The sequence below is a fragment of the Orcinus orca genome, chromosome 10, assembly GCF_937001465.1.
Source record: "Orcinus orca chromosome 10, mOrcOrc1.1, whole genome shotgun sequence".
NCBI lineage: Eukaryota > Metazoa > Chordata > Mammalia > Artiodactyla > Delphinidae > Orcinus > Orcinus orca.
Window position 1 is genome coordinate 40,337,868 of NC_064568.1, and position 16,708 is coordinate 40,354,575.

General features: G+C 46.5%; 1 protein-coding gene across 2 annotated transcripts in view; it reads right to left on the reverse strand.

Annotated features, from left to right (window-relative positions):
• The window catches only part of PTPN23 (protein tyrosine phosphatase non-receptor type 23), a 57,914-nt gene that overhangs the window by 29,651 nt on the left and 11,555 nt on the right, over positions 1–16,708 (reverse strand). The window contains exons 2-4 of one of the 2 annotated variants that reach the window (XM_004283874.4): positions 13,120–13,182; positions 12,036–12,399; positions 4,033–4,107 (exon numbers count right to left, since the gene is read on the reverse strand). In XM_004283874.4, the coding sequence (XP_004283922.1) occupies positions 4,033–4,107; positions 12,036–12,119 (159 nt within the window). In that variant the 5' untranslated portion in view covers positions 12,120–12,399; positions 13,120–13,182. Of the gene's footprint in view, positions 1–4,032; positions 4,108–12,035; positions 13,074–13,119; positions 13,183–16,708 lie in introns of those variants that run through there. The other variant, XM_049716272.1, reaches the window with a different exon arrangement.

Sequence of the window (16,708 nt, forward strand, 5' to 3'; positions counted from 1 at the left end):
ATTGAATTTGTTACAATATTGCTTCTGTTTTATGTCTTTGGTTTTTTTGGCCATGAGGCATGTGGGATCCTAGCTCCCCAACTGGGGATCAAACCCACACCCCCTGCATTGGAAGGCGACGTCTTAACCACTGGACCGCGAGGGAAGTCCCTAGAACAAAAAATTTTACAATTTGTATGGAAACACAAAAGACCCCAAATACCCAAAGCAATCTTGAGAAAGAAAAACAGAGCTGGAGGAATCAGGCTCCCTGACTTCAGACTATACTACAAAGCTACAGTAATCAAAACAGTATGGTACTGACACAAAAACAGAAATACAGATCAATGGAACAGGATAGAAAGCCCAGTGATAAACCCACACACCTATGGTCACCTAATCTATGACAAGGGAGGCAAAAATATACAATGGAGAAAAGACAGTCTCTTCAATAAATGTGTGGGAACTGCTGGGAAAACTGGACAGCTACATGCAAAAGAATAAAATTAGAATGCTCCCTAACACCATACACAAAAATAAACTCAAAATGTATTAAAGGGGCTTCCCTGGTGGTGCAGTGGTTAAGAATCCGCCTGCCAATGCAGGGGACATGGGTTCAAGCCCTGGTCTGGGAAGATCCCACATGCCATGGAGCAACTAAGCCCGTGCACCACAACTACTGAGGCTGCGCTCTAGAGCTCGCGAGCCACAACTACTGAAGCCCACGTGCCTACAGCCTGTGCTCCGCTACAAGAGAAGCCACCACAATGAGAAGCCCGCGCACCACAACAAAGAGTAGCCCCTGCTCGCCGCAACTAGAGAAAGCCCGCGCGCAGCAACAAAGACCTGATGCAGCCAAAAATTAATTAATTAATTTTTAAAAATGTATTAAAGACCCGAATGTAAGGCCGGACACTATAAAATTCTTAGAGGAAAACATAGGCAGAACACTTTTTGACATAAATCACAGCAAGATCTTTTTCTATCCATCTCCTGGAGTAATGGAAATAAAAACAAACATAAACAAATGCAACCTGATTAAACTTAAAAACTTTTGCACAGCAAAGGAAACCATAAATAAAACAAAAAGACAACCCTCAGAATGGGAGAAAATATTTGCAAATGAAGCAACTGACAAGGAATTAATCTCCAAAATATACAAACAGCTCATGCAGCTCAATATCAAAAAAACAAATAACCTAATCAAAAATGGGCAGAATATCTAAATAGACATTTCTCCAAAGACGACATAGAGATGGCCAAAAAGCACATGAAAAGATGCTCAACATCACTATCAAAGAAATGCAAATCAGAACTACAATGAGGTTATCACCTCACACTGGTGAGAATGGCCATCATCAAAAAATCTACAAACAATAAATGCTGGAGAGGGTATGGAGAAAAGGGAACCCTTCTACACTGTTGGTGGGAATGTAGATTGGTACAGCCACTATTGAGAACAGTACGGAGGTTCCTTAAAAAACTAAAAATAGAGCTACCATATGATCCAGCAATCCCACTCCTGGGCATATATCCAGAGAGAACAATTGTTTGAAAGGATACATGCACCCCAATGCTCACTGCAGCACTATTTAAAATAGCCAAGACATGGAAGCAACCAAAATGTCCATCGACAAATGAATGGCTAAAGAAGATGTGGGGTGTGTGTGTGTGGGTGTGTGTGTGTGTATAAATAAACACACACACACACATATATAATGGAATATTACTCAGCCATATAAAATTATGCTATTTGCAGCAACATGGATGGACCTAGAGATGATCATACCAACTGAAATCAGACAGAGGAAGACAAATATCATGTTATCACTTATAGGTAGATATGAAAAACTGATACAAATGAACTAATTTACAAAACAGAAACAGACTCACAGACTTAGAAAACAAACTTAGGATTACCGAAGAGGAAAGGTGGGGGAGGAGGAATATATTAGGAGGTTGGGATTAACCTGTATACACTAATATATATAAAATAGATAATCAGCAAGGACCTACTGTATAGCACAGGGAGCTCTACTCAACACTCTGTAATAACCTACATGGGAAAAGAATCCGAAAAAGAATAGATATATGTACATGTATTACTGGATCAGGTTGCTGTACACCTAAAACAAACACAACGTGGTAAATCAACTATACTCCAACATAAAATAAAAATTTTAAAAAAAAAGAAAAGAAAAAAAGAAATGCCTACTCTATTCCCCTCAGGCCTCGGTGACCTTGGCTGGTGTCACATCCCTAAAGCCTGAGCAGGCTTGGGTCCCGAGGCTGGACTGTTATGGGGCTGAGGGAGCTGGGGAGGATGTGCCAGCAAATGAGCCCCCCCTCCACCCCCGCAGACATATAGTGCCTGGTCCCTCTGCACGAAACCACAATCTCCAGATCCAGGTGGGCCCTCCTACAGTTAAACCAAGTCTAGTGTACCCAAAGAATGTTGGACCCTCTGGGCTGAAACAGCTTTGAAAAGTCAGCTGGCCTCCAAGTCTCCTGGTGGGGGGATTCCCACCTCCAGCCTCCTTCCTTAGAGTTACCCCACCTACGTACACCACCCCACCTACATACAACACCACAGCGGTTTGGCAGGGGTTGGGATTTGTCTTGGGGGTGAAAGGTAAAGGGGAAGAAGTAATGGAACAGAAGCCTGAAAGGTTCGAAAGGATACATGCACCCCAATATTCACTGCAGTGCTGTTTACAATAGCCAAGACATAGAAGAAAACTAAATGTCCACCAACAGATGAATGGATAAAGAAGATGTGGTACAGGACTTTCCCTGATGGCACAGTGGTTAAAAATCCGCCTGCCAATGCAGGGGACACAGGTTCAATCCCTCGTCCAGGAAGATCCCACATGCTGTGGAGCAACTAGGCCCATGCGTCACAACTTCTGAGACTGCGCTCTAGAGCCCACGAGCCACAACTACTGAGCCCACGCACTGCAACTACTGAAGTCTGTGCACTCTAGGGCCTGTGTACCGCAACTACTGAGCCTGTGTGCCACAACTACTGAAGCCCGCATGCCTACAGCCCACACTCCACAACAAGAGAAGCCACCACAATGAGAGGCCCGTGCGCCGCAACAAAGAGTAGTTCCTGTACGCTGCAACTAGAGAAAGCCCACACACAGCAACAAAGACCCAATACAGCCAAAAATAAATAATTTTTTTTAAAAATTTGCTACATATATACAATGGAATATTACTCAGCCATTAAAAAGAATGAAATAATGTCATGTGCAGCAACATGGATGAACCAGGAGATTACCACACTAAGTGAAGTAAGTCAGACAGAGACAAATATCATATGATATCACTTCTATGTGGAATCTTAAAAAAAAGATACAAATGAACTTATCTACAAAACAGAAAAAAACTCACAGACTTATAAAACAAACTTATGGTTACCAAAGGGGAAAGGTGGTGGGGGAAGGATAAACTGGGAGTTTGGGACTGACATATACACACTACTATATTTAAAACAGATAATCAACAAGGACCTACTGTATAGTACAGGGAACTCTACTCAATATTGTGTAATAACCTAAATGGGAAGAGAATTTGAAAAAGAACAGATATCTGTATAACTGAATTACTTTACTGTACACCTGCAACTAACACAATATTGTAAATCAACTATACTCCAATATAAAATAAAACTTAAAGAAAAATTATTAGATAAACCAAGAAAAAAAATACCACTGTTGTATGCTCACTGATACAGAAACATATCCACAGTATGTTAAGTGAAAAAGGCAGGCTACATAGGCAGTATAGGTGGTACGTGGTCCTACTGTGGTTTTATATAGTATATATAAATAACATTAAAATATATATATATATATATATACAAAAAAATTGTGAAAAGGGTTTTTTCTTTTGCTTTTTTAGTATTTTCAAATTTTTCTATCATTAATTTTGCTGCTTTTACAGAGGAAAAAATACTGAATTAAAATAAGAAGACAGTTCTAGGTGGTTTCTTTACTTCCCTATCAAACCAATTCTGTCCACACCTGCATAAAAACACTATCCTCCTACCTGTCTGAGCAACTCCAGCTTCTTCAGTTCCTCATTGTAGGCTTCTGGATTCTCTCCATAATTCTTCTGGACAAACTAGGGAGAGAGAGAGAAGATTGTAAACCAGGGATAGAGCATACTGCCCTGCTCCTGCTCCTGCCCTCCGAGTCCTCGGCAATCACCAGTCAGGGCTCAGGATGGAGTCCAGACCCACAACCACGAGCTCATCTCCTGGGCCGCAAGAAACTCGACCTCAATAATGGGACAGCACCAAGATGCTGACTGCGGGAGCCTCCTCCATTGAACAAAATGGAAAAGAAGACTGGACAACCTGAATGGAACACCCTGGCTGGCCCTCATCATGCTGCAGCCCTCTCTCTATGAAGCCCAGGACTCTGCCAGCTCAGGAAGCTGGGGAACTCAGCTGTCTGAAATGGGATCCTACTGAGCATCCCAAAATGGGCCAGAAATTCAAGCCTCCCTCAAGTACTGGTCCCTGGTGTGTCCTGGGGTCACAGTCATAATCCTGACCCAACAGCAAATGTAGTAGGAAGAAGAACCAAAGAAGAGTGGGAGCGCAAAGCCTTCTTCACCAGCCCGCCTTCCTGCGGAAAGGGCACCACAGAAGTAAGTGATCTCATTGGTGAGGAAAGGCCTGTGGATGTGTGATGGGAATGACCCAGACAGGGGGAGGGGAGAGGAGGGGGCCCATATCAGAGAAGGGACTGGCATGCCTGCCCACAACAGCACTCACCACCTCTTGGACAGTGAGCACACTCACCAGCCTGGAGGCACGGCCTGGACCAAAGGGCCCCTTGTTCACCTAAGATCAACAGACTAAGGCAGCTGGAACTACTCCTGTTGCAGGAGGTCCTGTGGGACAGAGGCCGAAGGGATTGGAGGGATATCTGAGAGTCCTAGAAACAAGGCTTCACCTGACATCGCTGAGAACATCTGTCCCTGTAGTCACACAATGGTAAAGGGGAGAGAGATGCTGCCTCCACTGCCAGCAAACTGTCCCTAGAGGAAACCTTCTACCTGTCTCATTCCTCCTCCAAGATCAGCAGCAAACACTTACTGAGCTCCTACCCACAGGCCAAACACTGTGCCAAGTGCCTAATAAGTCACTCAATCCTAACAACAACCCAAAGAAGCAGACATCATCATCGTCACCATTTTACAGATGAGGAAATGAGGAAACTGAGGCACAGAAGTTAAGGCATTTGCCGAGGTCACACAGCACCAATAACTGATGGGGCAGTGACTGAAATCCAGGCATTTGGGCTCCAGAGCCCATATTCTTAACCACACATTAGACCAATCCATTTCTATTTTTTAAACATGGTTCTCATAAAACAAAAAATGGGAAGCAAAAATGAATCGCCAGCCACACAATGAGTCAGTGGAGCAGACAGGCTATTGTTTAAATTCTGATAAAATCCTCCATGGCTTGATCACTCCCCCTACTGAACAGAGGAAAGAGGCGGCTGAAGGTTCTAGAGTAAAGGACAGAGACCATCTCTCAGTCATTCTCTCTATAGCTCACACCTCTGCACAGCTCAGAACAAGGTCTGGTCAGGATTTGAAGGTCACAGCAGAGTCTGAGAAGGAAGGCCCAGCAGCAGGTAGAGCCTGGGCCTTGGCACCCCAGATCAAGAGTAAGATACTAGAAGGCACTGACAGGACCCCAGCACAGCTACACAACTAACAGCTGGTGGGGGTTAGGAGGATCAGGGAACCTCCAGAGCCCAGCCAGGCTTTGGAGTAGCTGGGAATCCTTTTCTGAGGGAACAATGAGACCTATGAACAGTTTTATGCTGAAAGCATGTTCAGGGTTCAGAGCCACGGCAGGGGGCAAAACGGCGAGGAAGGAGTTATAAGTGAAAACAATAAAACAGAATGAAAAGACCACTTCCAGAGAGAAATACCAAGACTGAGTAAGTCCTGGCTATGCCCCTGGGTTGCTTTGAGATCTGTCTGGGCTTGGTTTTTCACCTGTAAAATGGAGTTAATATTATCTGCTATGAGGCTTCCCTGGTGGCTCAGTGGTTAAGAATCCACCTGCCAATGCAGGGGACACGGGTTCGATCTCTGGTCCGGGAAGATGCCACATGCCATGGAGCAACTAAGCCCGTGCACCACAACTACTGAGCCTGTGCTCTAGAGCCACAACTACTGAGCCCACGCACCAAAACTACTGAGGGCCACACACCTAGCGCCCGTGCTCCACAACAAGAGAAGCCACCGCAATGAGAAGCCCGCGCACCGCAACGAAGAGTAGCCCCCACTCGCCGCAACTAGAGAAAGACCGTGCATAGAAACGAAGGCCCAATGCAGTCAAAAATAAATAAATAAAATAAATTTTTTTAAAAATTATTTTAAAAAATTACCTGCTATGTCTAACTCACAGAGCTGTCATAGGTCTTGAGCTATTCACTAAACAGAGGAAGAGGATGCTAAGTTGAAAATATTGTTTACAATATGCCAAGACCTGTACTAGGGACTCACATGCATTAACTCTTGATTCCCACAAGCTTATAAGGTATATTAGTCCATGTTACAGGTGAGAAAAATGAGGCCCAGGTTAATGATGTAATCATTTGTACCAGCTGAAAGTCACCGACTATTAAGTCGAAAAGGTGGGACCTAAGGCAAGGTCTGTCTGATTCCAACGTCTATACTATTTCCATGATGGTACTCTGCTCTTTTACCGAGCAACAAGTAGCCCAGAATTCTGCAGGTAAATTGAGATCACTGGAAACATCCATCCTGGGTCCTGCCATTCTTTTGCAGAGATGAGCAATCGCAGTGCTAGCACTCTGGGCCAAACTTCCTGATTCTTGACCCAGGGATATTCCTTTTGTGTCACCTTCTCTGGTACTATCATGGTCTCATTCTTCTGTGTATGCTCTTTTTTTTTCCCTGGATAATGGGGATGTTTAGCTTCTGCTCTTAATTTGATATAACACCTTGGAATTTCATGGTGCTAATTAAAGCAATAACCCAAGAAGAAAAGGCAATAAAAGGCATCACAGCTGTTGGCACTGTATTCATTCACCATGCACATTATATTTCTTTTTTTCTTCACTTGCAGGATTGACTCAAATATGGGGAATGCCTTGGGCTATTCCACATAAAATTAAGTCCCACTTACAGTGTTGTTAATGAATACAATATATGTTCTGCTACTGAATTTCAAGTGAGATTAATTTTATTCAGAGAAGGAAGTATTATTGCCAAGGGGAATCTTCAGCCCCTTGGTATCAGCAAGCCTAAGACCAAATTACAGGCCAAGAGCATCAGGGATGAGAACAGGCATTCATCCTCACCTAGTCTAACCCCTACATAAGACTCAAGGCTTCTCTCCCGCATCTCTTCTGAACAGCCCCTCCAACTGCCTGGATAACACTAGTGAGGTCGACTCAAGTTACCTCCCCTGGAGGGTGCTAGAACTAGACTAGGTCATTCAACCTAAGCACTCTCTACACACAAGTATTTATTACTTCCCAAGTAAAGAATCTGGTGTGAAAGGGATATACGGCTTTTATGTATGAGATTAAAGTCAGAGAAGAATGAACTGAACAATCCAGGTCACCTGCACCTGAAGCCATTCTGCAGTAAACTCGAGTGGGCAGATAGGCTCAAGCAGACCGGCTCAGTGACTCCAAATCTGTGATAAGAGATAAGACAGGTCACCACCAAAGGCAACTGGCAACATCCTGTGCTCCTCACTGCTGAGGAGCCAGGCACTTTTAGGCCTCTGGTCATCTCATTTCCCCATCTGTGTGTGGGACAAGTTTTTCAAGAGTGAGCTGTCCCATGAGAAATCTGGAAGGGGATAAAAACTCCACAAACCTGAAAACCACACTCTACCTACATGAGAGTAAGATGAACAGTAAGAAGAGGCAACAAGAGTGTACACTCTGTGGCACAGATCAACTGAGTGAGGGGAGCGGTAAGATCTGTCTGAATTTGAAGGAGGGTGGTACAACTGCCGGCAGCTAAAGGGACCCCAAGAAAGTACGGTTCAACCTGGGTGATGAACAAGAGGAAAGGAATTCCAGTAAGGACCGGAACAAGGACAATGACCAGCAAAAGAGGCTGAAAGTTCCTATGTGAGAGGCCTGGTAAGACTGAAGTGTGAAAGGCAGGCTGAAGCGAAGTGGTGGCAGGCCTTGAACAGCGGACAGTTTCTCTGGAGTAACCTGGTGCGAAAGTGGAGACTTAGAGAGAGCAATCCAGCCAGAGAGGGAAGAGGGGAGAGGCCAAGAAGCCACTTGGTTGGTAGGGTGGCTACCTATGGTACATCTGTCCTTGAGGGTGGTTTACTATGTGGATCACTAGAAGGTAAGCTCCATGAGGGCAGACATTTTTGTCATCACATACAGCCCTGAGAATGTCACTCAATAACTATTTGTTCAATGAATGAATCAGGGATGGATGTAGCACCTGAGTCCAAGTGAGCTTGACCTGAGCTCAAGTGCAGTTGGTTAAGGGCAGGTGTTTGGGACCACAGGAGGAAAGAACTTCTAACATGAACATGTGTGGCCAAATCACTCACTGATGAAGAGCACAGAGTCATCCTTCATCAGTTTCCAGTGAGCACTCTGGGCTCCAAAACACAGGTAAGGTACAGGGCTAGCAGCATTTCCCCACTAAAAAATTATGTGAGTCCAGGTATCCCAACCTAAAACTTGGCACTGCTGTTCAAAACCAGCTTGCTGTTCTCCTGGCTCTTATTTCACATTATTCCATAATTGAAGGCATATCCATCAGGAATGAAAACCAGTACTAACCATTATGAAAGGTTTTTTTCAAAGGCCCAGCTCTCACAAATAAAGAAACCCTTTACCTTCTTGAAAAACTCCTATTTATTCTTCAAAACCCACCTCCTTGGCAAGCCTCCCCTGATGGCCCCTCCTTAGGCTGGTACTTCTGTACACACTGCACATATCTCTACTCTTCCACTGATGTCACAATCTAATTTTTAAATCTCCTCTACCAAACTATGTATTCCATGAAAAAAGGACTCTTATTCATCTGTATTTCAGAACTCCGCATGGTGCTCAACAGATTGACCTCAACAGAACCATTTTCATTCTACTATCCTAAATTAAATTCTACTCCTAAGCTCTAAGTCATTGGTGAAGGTTCCTGCAGGTCGGAGCAAGGGTAGGAAAGGACAAGGGTACCAGTGGCAGAAGGTTAAGCGTGGGTTCTAGGGTTGGGGACAGGAGTCCTGGTCAGGGAGAGTTCCCAGCTGCAGTGGCTACTGTAGTCTCCTCTGCAGGAAGACAGTTCCAGAGTACCTAAAGGACCTGGCCACCCACAAGATTGCTATTCCTTTTCAGTGGGTTCATGTAAAACATGCAACAATTTTAACCTATCAAATAAATGGTGTATCTTTCCCCAACCCCAAAATAAGGAAACAAAGAAAAAGAGCAGATGTCTAGGAAATGAATTTTTCCTCAGCATCTGATACCACCTTAGTAAATGGCTAATGAGTAACTCCTCCCATGGAGGCCCAGGGGCTCCCAGGAGATCACTGCTCACATAATACCTTGTGGGCTAGGTGTTAAGTGACAAGAGCATCAGAGGCTAAGTTCAAACAAAAAGATCTTCAAGGAGTTCCTGGACTAAGATTTTATCCACTGGATTTCCATAAATTTATGGTCACCATCTCTTAATTCCCTCTCAACTGTCAGTCATCTGAGAAACATTTTCCTGCATGCCAACTATGAAAAAGGGACCCTGCTAGGTTCTGAGGAGCAGGGAGATGCCTCTCAGGTTACTTACAATAGAACAGTGGGGTTAAAACATAGCGCACATAACTGTCACTAGGAAAAGGATAAAAAGAGTGAGGAATTCAGAGAAGGGAAAGATTAATCCAGATGAAAGAAGGCTTGTGGATGAGACAGAGCTTAAACTGGACCTTGAAAGACTGACAGAATCAATAAATAGAGATTAAAGAAGAGCCCCGGGCTTCCCTGGTGGCACAGTGGTTGAGACTCCGCCTGCCGATGCAGGACACACGGGTTCATGCCCCGGTCTGGGAAGATCCCACATGCCGTGGAGCGGCTGGTCCAGTGAGCCATGGCCACTGAGTCTGCGCGTCCGGAGCCTGTGCTCCGCAACAGGAGAGGCCACAACAGTGAGAGGCCCGCGTACCACAAAAAAAAAAAAAAAAAAGTAAAAGAAGAGCCCCATCGGGACTTCCCTGGTGGTCCAGTGGTTGAGACTTCATCTTCCAATGCAGGGGGGTGGGTTCGATTCCTGGTCGGGGAACTGAGATCCTGCATGCCTCGGGGCCAGGGGGACAAGACGTGAAGCATAGGCAATACTGTGACAAATTCAATAAAGACTTTAGAAGTGGTTCACATCAAAAAAAAAACAACAAAAAAAATTTTTTTTTAAAAAAGAAGAACCCCATCCCCACTCCAGAGGGCAAAGACGTGAGCTCTTCTGGGTGGGAGGAATTCCACAACCAAAGGCACAGAAGAGCAAACATACAGAGAATGTTAAGGGAACAGCAAGTAGCTGTGAACAGAATCTGGGATACTTGTATCAGAAGCACGTAGATCAAACACATACTGAGCCCTGAAAAAATGATGAAAGAACTGGGGTAGGTCAGAGAGTATTCTGAATAGGTTACGGTTGAACTAGAAAACAAAGTTTTGCTGTGTTTTAGAAAAATTCACCTAATTGAATTAAAAGAGCAGATGGAAGATAAATCCAGTGGATAAAATCTTAGCCCAGGAACTCCTTGGAGATCTTTTTGTTTAAACTTAGCCTCCGATGCTCTTGTCACCTACACCTAGCCCACAAGGTATTATGTGAGCAATGTTCTCCCTGGGAGCCCCTGGGCCTCCATGAGAGGAGTTACCAAACTCTGGGAAAGAGGTAACGAATTTTTGGAATTTTAGATCAATTAATCTAATTTCCTGGTTTTACAAATGAGGGAAAAGATGCCCAAAGAGATTAAATGATGGACTCAAAGGGATACAAACTGTTAGTGTCTGAACTGAGGCAGTGGCAGTGTCAAGAGAGAATGGGAGACCTTCCTCGGAAACTACTTCTCAATCTATTTTCTTTGTCCTATTTTTTTCCTCAAGCACCTTACTGAAAAAAACCACAAGGATATCAACCTGCAAGAGCCTCCTGGTTGTTCCTTTTTACTTCTGCTCTGACCCCCAATGCTACCAGGTGGTCATTCCCAAGGCAGCAGATGTCTCAGAGGGCTTCTGATGCCCAGTCGACACACCTGGCCCCGCTTTGTACCAGCCACACCTGATCTCGCCACAGCGATCCCTCGCCTCCGTCAGCGCCAAACCTGCCAGCCTCTTCCGTCCAACTGAAGGTTCAACAAATGACTCCTAAAGTCTCTCCGGAAGCTACAACACTGTTTATCCCCTCTGGGCAGTCGTGAAAGGCAGTAACCCTTCCCAAATGACACGGAACTGTATTTTCTGGTCCAAAGGGTCTCCAGATTAGGGTTCTTCTTCTGAGGAGACCAGACAGAATGGCACCGTCAGAGAGACTCCAATCGCAGAGGTCAGGCATTCCTGTGGCTCACGGAGCTCTCATCTTAAAACACATCCTGAGCCATCCTCAGCGTCTGTCCCAGTCCGGTCGTGGACAGACAGCGCACCGAGGGCCGGGCACAGCCTTTCCACCCAGCCGTTCAGGGAGGGCCGCCCACTGCTCCCCGCAGGGCGGTCCTGGCGTGGATTAGGGGCGGAGCAGAACGAGGTCCAGAGCGTCACACCGAGGAAGTGAGGTGCCTGGATGGGAATCTTGGATGGCCGAGGAGACAGCGGGTGCTACCAGGGGCCTGCGGGCGCGCAGGGGTGGGTTGGGGTGAGATGGGGGTGGGCCAAGCTAAGGAAAGCCAGCGGAGGCCCCTCCTGGCCTCACCCGACGTCGCGACAGGGTCTGGGGAGATGATGGACGCGCAGGGGGCGTCCCGCGCCGGCAGACGACAGAGATACGCGGGAGAAGCGGGGGCGGGGAGGAGGCGCACTCACCTTCTTCACGGCCGGCTGAAAGTGGAAGTCACCGGCCTCTTTCAGGTCCAGCCAAATCATAGGCATGCGGGGCACAGCCTCCATGGCGGCTGCCGCCCGCCGGCCACTCGGCCGCTCCGCTAGCTTTTCCAGGTACTAGCTCAGCTGTAGGCACCGCGCCGCCCCTCCACGCCGGAAGTTACTGGTCACGCTGGGATAAAAGAATGCCCCCACGGCCTGCTGGGAGATGCGGTCCCCGCCCGCACAGCCTTTCGCGCAGGCTCATCTTCCATTGCGCATGCTCAGCCTCCTCCACGGGGCGTGTGTAGAGGGCAAATCTCCAGCCCGAGGCGAAAGGGTTTCTGGGAGTAGTAGTCTACCTGCACTTAAATGCCAGACAGGGTAGTAACTGGTTTCTTCCTCCTGGAGGAAGTAGACCTGCTGGATTGGCTCTGGCCCGAGGTGCTCCCCACTCAGGGGAAGGGCGTAAAAGAACGTAACCGTGAACTTGTAGACTTAAGTAGTGTCGAGGGCCTTGGTAGATGGGGTTAGGTGCGGTGGTAGAGATAACGTGGCGGCAGGCCACTCAGAAGAGGTGACTTAAAAACTGAGCCTTGGGCTTCCCTGGTGGTGCAGTGGTTGAGAGTCCGCCTGCCGATGCAGGGGACACTGGTTCGTGCCCCGCTCCGCGAGGATCCCATATGCCGCGGAGCGGCTGGGCCCGTGGGCCATGGCCGCTGGGCCTGCGCGTCCGTACGGGGCGGGGGAGGCCACAGCAGTGAGAGGCCCGCGTACCGCAAAAAAAAACAAAAACAAAAAACTGAGCCTTGGGGTAGGGGCCTCCATGCCAAGAGGGAGGGAGAGCTAAGAAGAGAGCAAGAGGTTTCATTCCAGGTGTCGAGCTTTGGAACAGAGGAGTGACTGGTTGGAGACTGGCACACTCGGTCCAGCCTGTAAGGCCGGGCACTGCCTAAGAGACGGGCACGTCCGTTTGTGATGATGAGAAAAAAGGCGTAGATGGTGTGTAAAGCGGAAAAAAAAAAAGAGGCCTAGAGCAATGTGGGTAGATGGGGGTGGGGATGAATATATACAGCCACGGGAGTACCTTTCCGACTGTCTGGAAGCGGACCAGGGAGAAGAGAACAGCTATTGCCTCTGAAGAGGTAACCTGTAGAGAAGGGATTTTAAACTCATGTATATATTACCTAGCTTTAAAAACAAATAAGATGGAGAATGGTTTGCTAGATAGGGCAAAAGTGGAAGCAAGGAAATCTGTGAGGAGCCTTTTGTAGTCTTGCAGGAGACAAGTGATGTCAGGTTGGGGCAAAGGGAGATGAAACGTGGGCAGATTTGAGAAATGTTTTGGAAAAACGTATCAGAACTTGGGGTGAATGGATGTAGGGGGTTGAGAATATAAAAGATTATTGCCAAGTTTCTAGTTGGTATAGCTGGGTGGCTCCACGACTGTTTACCGACATGGGAAAATGCGGAGAGGAACAGGTTTGGAAGGGAAGAGCAAAGGTTCAGGGCTGTTTCTGTTAAGCTGGATATAGATGCCCTTATGTTGTTCAAGAGAAGATGTGGAGGAGACCACGGGATGTGTGATCTGGGCTCAGAAGAGGGTGCTCATCCATAATCAAGGGCCCAGGCCCCCTTTGCAATCAAGGACCTTCATGCCAATTGGAGTTAGAGCAAAAGAAAATGCAAGTGCGACACCAATGTTCACAGCAGCATTATTTACAACAGCCAGAGGTGGACATAAACCAAATGTCCATCAACAGATGAATGGATAAACAAAGTGTAGTATAACATACACTGAACTATTTTACTCAGCCTTAGAAAGGAAGGAAATTTGGATATTGGATTGGCCAAAAAGTTTGTTCAGGTTTTTCTGTAACATCTTAGGAAAAAACCTGGACAAACTTTTTGGCTAACCCAGTACATGCCACAACATAAATAAACCTTGAAGACATGATGCTCAGTGAAATAAGCCAGATACAAAATGGCAAATATTGTGTGATTCGACTTAAATCAGTTAACTAAAAGTAGTCAAATTTGTAAAAATAAAAAGTAGAATGGTGATTGCTCAGGGACTGGGAGGAGGAGGGAATGGGGAATTTGTATTCAGTGGGTACAGGGTTTCAGGATGGGACGATGAAAAAGTTCTGGAGATGGATGGTGGTGATGGTTGCACAACAATGTGAATGTACTTAGTGCCACTGAACTGTACACTTAAAAATGGCTAAAATGGTAAACTTTATGTTAGGTATATTTTACCACAATAAAAACTTAAAAAAAAAAAATCCAAGGGCTTCCCTGGTGGCGCAGTGGTTGAGAGTCTGCCTGCCAGTGCAGGGGACGCGGGTTCGTGCCCCGGTCCGAAAGGATCCCACGTGCCGTGGAGCAGCTTGGCCCGTGAGCCATGGCCGCTGAGCCTGCGCGTCAGGAGCCTGTGCTCCGCAGCGGGAGGGGCCGCAGCGGTGAGAGGCCCGCGTACCGCAAAAAAAAAAAAAAAAAAAAAAATCCAAGACCTGGGACTTCTCTGGTGGTCCAATGGGTAAGACTCCACGCTCCCAATGCAGGAGGTCCGGGTTCGATGCCTGGTCAGGGAACTAGATCCCACATGCTGCAACTAAGAGTTCGCATTCCACAACTAAGAAGTCCACAAGCCGCAACTAAAGGTCTCGCATGCCACAACAAAGATCCTGCATGCCTCAACGAAGACCTGGCACAGCCAAAAATAAATAAATACTTTTAAAAAACGCAAGACCTTACAGATATTTTTTTTTAAGGAAAAAGAAAAATTTACCAGCATCTTATCAGAGCTCGTATCTGGAGGACCTTCTTGGGGTCACCTGCTCAGAGGTGGAAGAATTGAGGATAAGACCACAAGTCTGAGGTCAAGGTGTCAGCAGGGTTAGTTTATTCTGAGGCCTTGCTTCTTGGTTTGTAGGTGGATGTCTTCTGCCCACGTCTTCACATGGTTTTCCTTCTGTGAATGTCTCTGTCCTAATCTCTTCTTATAAGGACACCAGTCATATTGGATTAGGGCCCACCCTCATGACCTCATGTTAACTTAATTACTTCTTTATAGATTCCATCTCCAAATAGTCACACTCTGAGGTACTGGGGGTTATTACTTCAACATATGAATTCTGGGGGACACAATTCAGCCTGTAACATATGGTCTCAGTGACATGAGGGCAATTGGCATGAGAGGCATCAAAGACCAAGAGGTCCTGTGAGGGAGACTTGAATGCTGAGGCAATGGAATGAAGATGGGTCAGTGGAGGTGAGACAGCAGAAAGGATGTCTCTGGGTTAAGGGGTGCCCTCCTTATGCACATATTTCCTCACAGAGACAGGCAGAGTTGGGAGTTTGGGGAAATCTAAGACTCACTAGTACTGGGGAAGGGTAGGCCCTGTCACAAGGGGGCAGCAAACACCCCATTCAGCCAGGTCAGTTCACCCCTTTCTCAAGACAACCCTCCTATCAGAATTGGAATGACCTCAAAGACACATAGACATCCTCCCTCATTTAATCGATGTGGATCCATTTTACTGATGTGGAAACTTAGGCCTGGATTGGGGAGTGGACCACTCAACTCTCCCAGCAAGTGGATAAAGAGTCAGGCTGGGCCTGGGTCTCCTCCTTTCTAGTTCATTTATTCAATTAATATTTATTCAACACCCACTGCACCCTATGTGCTGTTCTAGGCACTGTTGAATAAAACAGGCAAAGATCTCTGCCCTCATGAGGTTACAATCTAACGAGGCGAGATAGGTATTAACACAAAAAATATACAGTGTATGAGATGGCAGAAACTGCTATGGTAAAAAGAAAATGCGGAGAAAGGAGGGTGGGAATATGAGAAGGAGGACTTTTACAATTTTATATCTTTTATATGGGGTGGTCACAGAAGCCTTCACTGAAAAGATACTATTTGAGCGAAGATCTGAAGGACATGAAGGAGCAAGCCAGGGGCATAGCTAGGGGAAGAGTGTTCTAGAAAGAGAGAATAGCAAATGCAAAGTCCCTGAGCCGAGACTGTCCCTGCCATGCCTGAAGGACAGCAAGGAGGCCAGAGTGGCTGAGGTAGAGTGAGTGTGGAAAAGAGCAGTAAATGGGGTCAGAGAGGTAATGGGTAGGGCTTGCCCATGGCGTAGGGTCTCTCAAAAACTGTAATGAGGATTTGGGCTTTTCCTTGGATGACCTGGGGAAACATGGGAGGATTTGGAACGGAGGAAGGATAAATCCGATGTAAGTTTAAGGGTTCTACTGGCTGCTGTATTGATCGACTGTGGAAGGGAGTGGTGACTAGGAGGAAGGACCCTTAACTGGGGTTGTGGATTCCCAGGACACTATTCTAGGCCCTAGAGAGGGGAGGGCGGAGACAGGAAAACTGCACCACTCAGATCCTCCTTCAGGGTCTTTTTAGGGGGTCTGGAATACGGACACACACAGGAAACATGTGAGGGCGGCTTGAAAAAGAAATATACCACAGGGGCAGCATTGGGATGGGGTTTGTTGGGTTTAGGCCAGCCAAAGAGGCCAAATCACCTCTATAGAATAGGGTGGAGCGAGTGTGAACCCAGAGGGGGCAGAGAGCCTCATGGGGTTGGTAAGGAGTGAAGGCTTCCTGGGAGAAGAGAGGTGATCCATAGGCTCCGTGCAATTCCTGTCAAGTTCCCAAT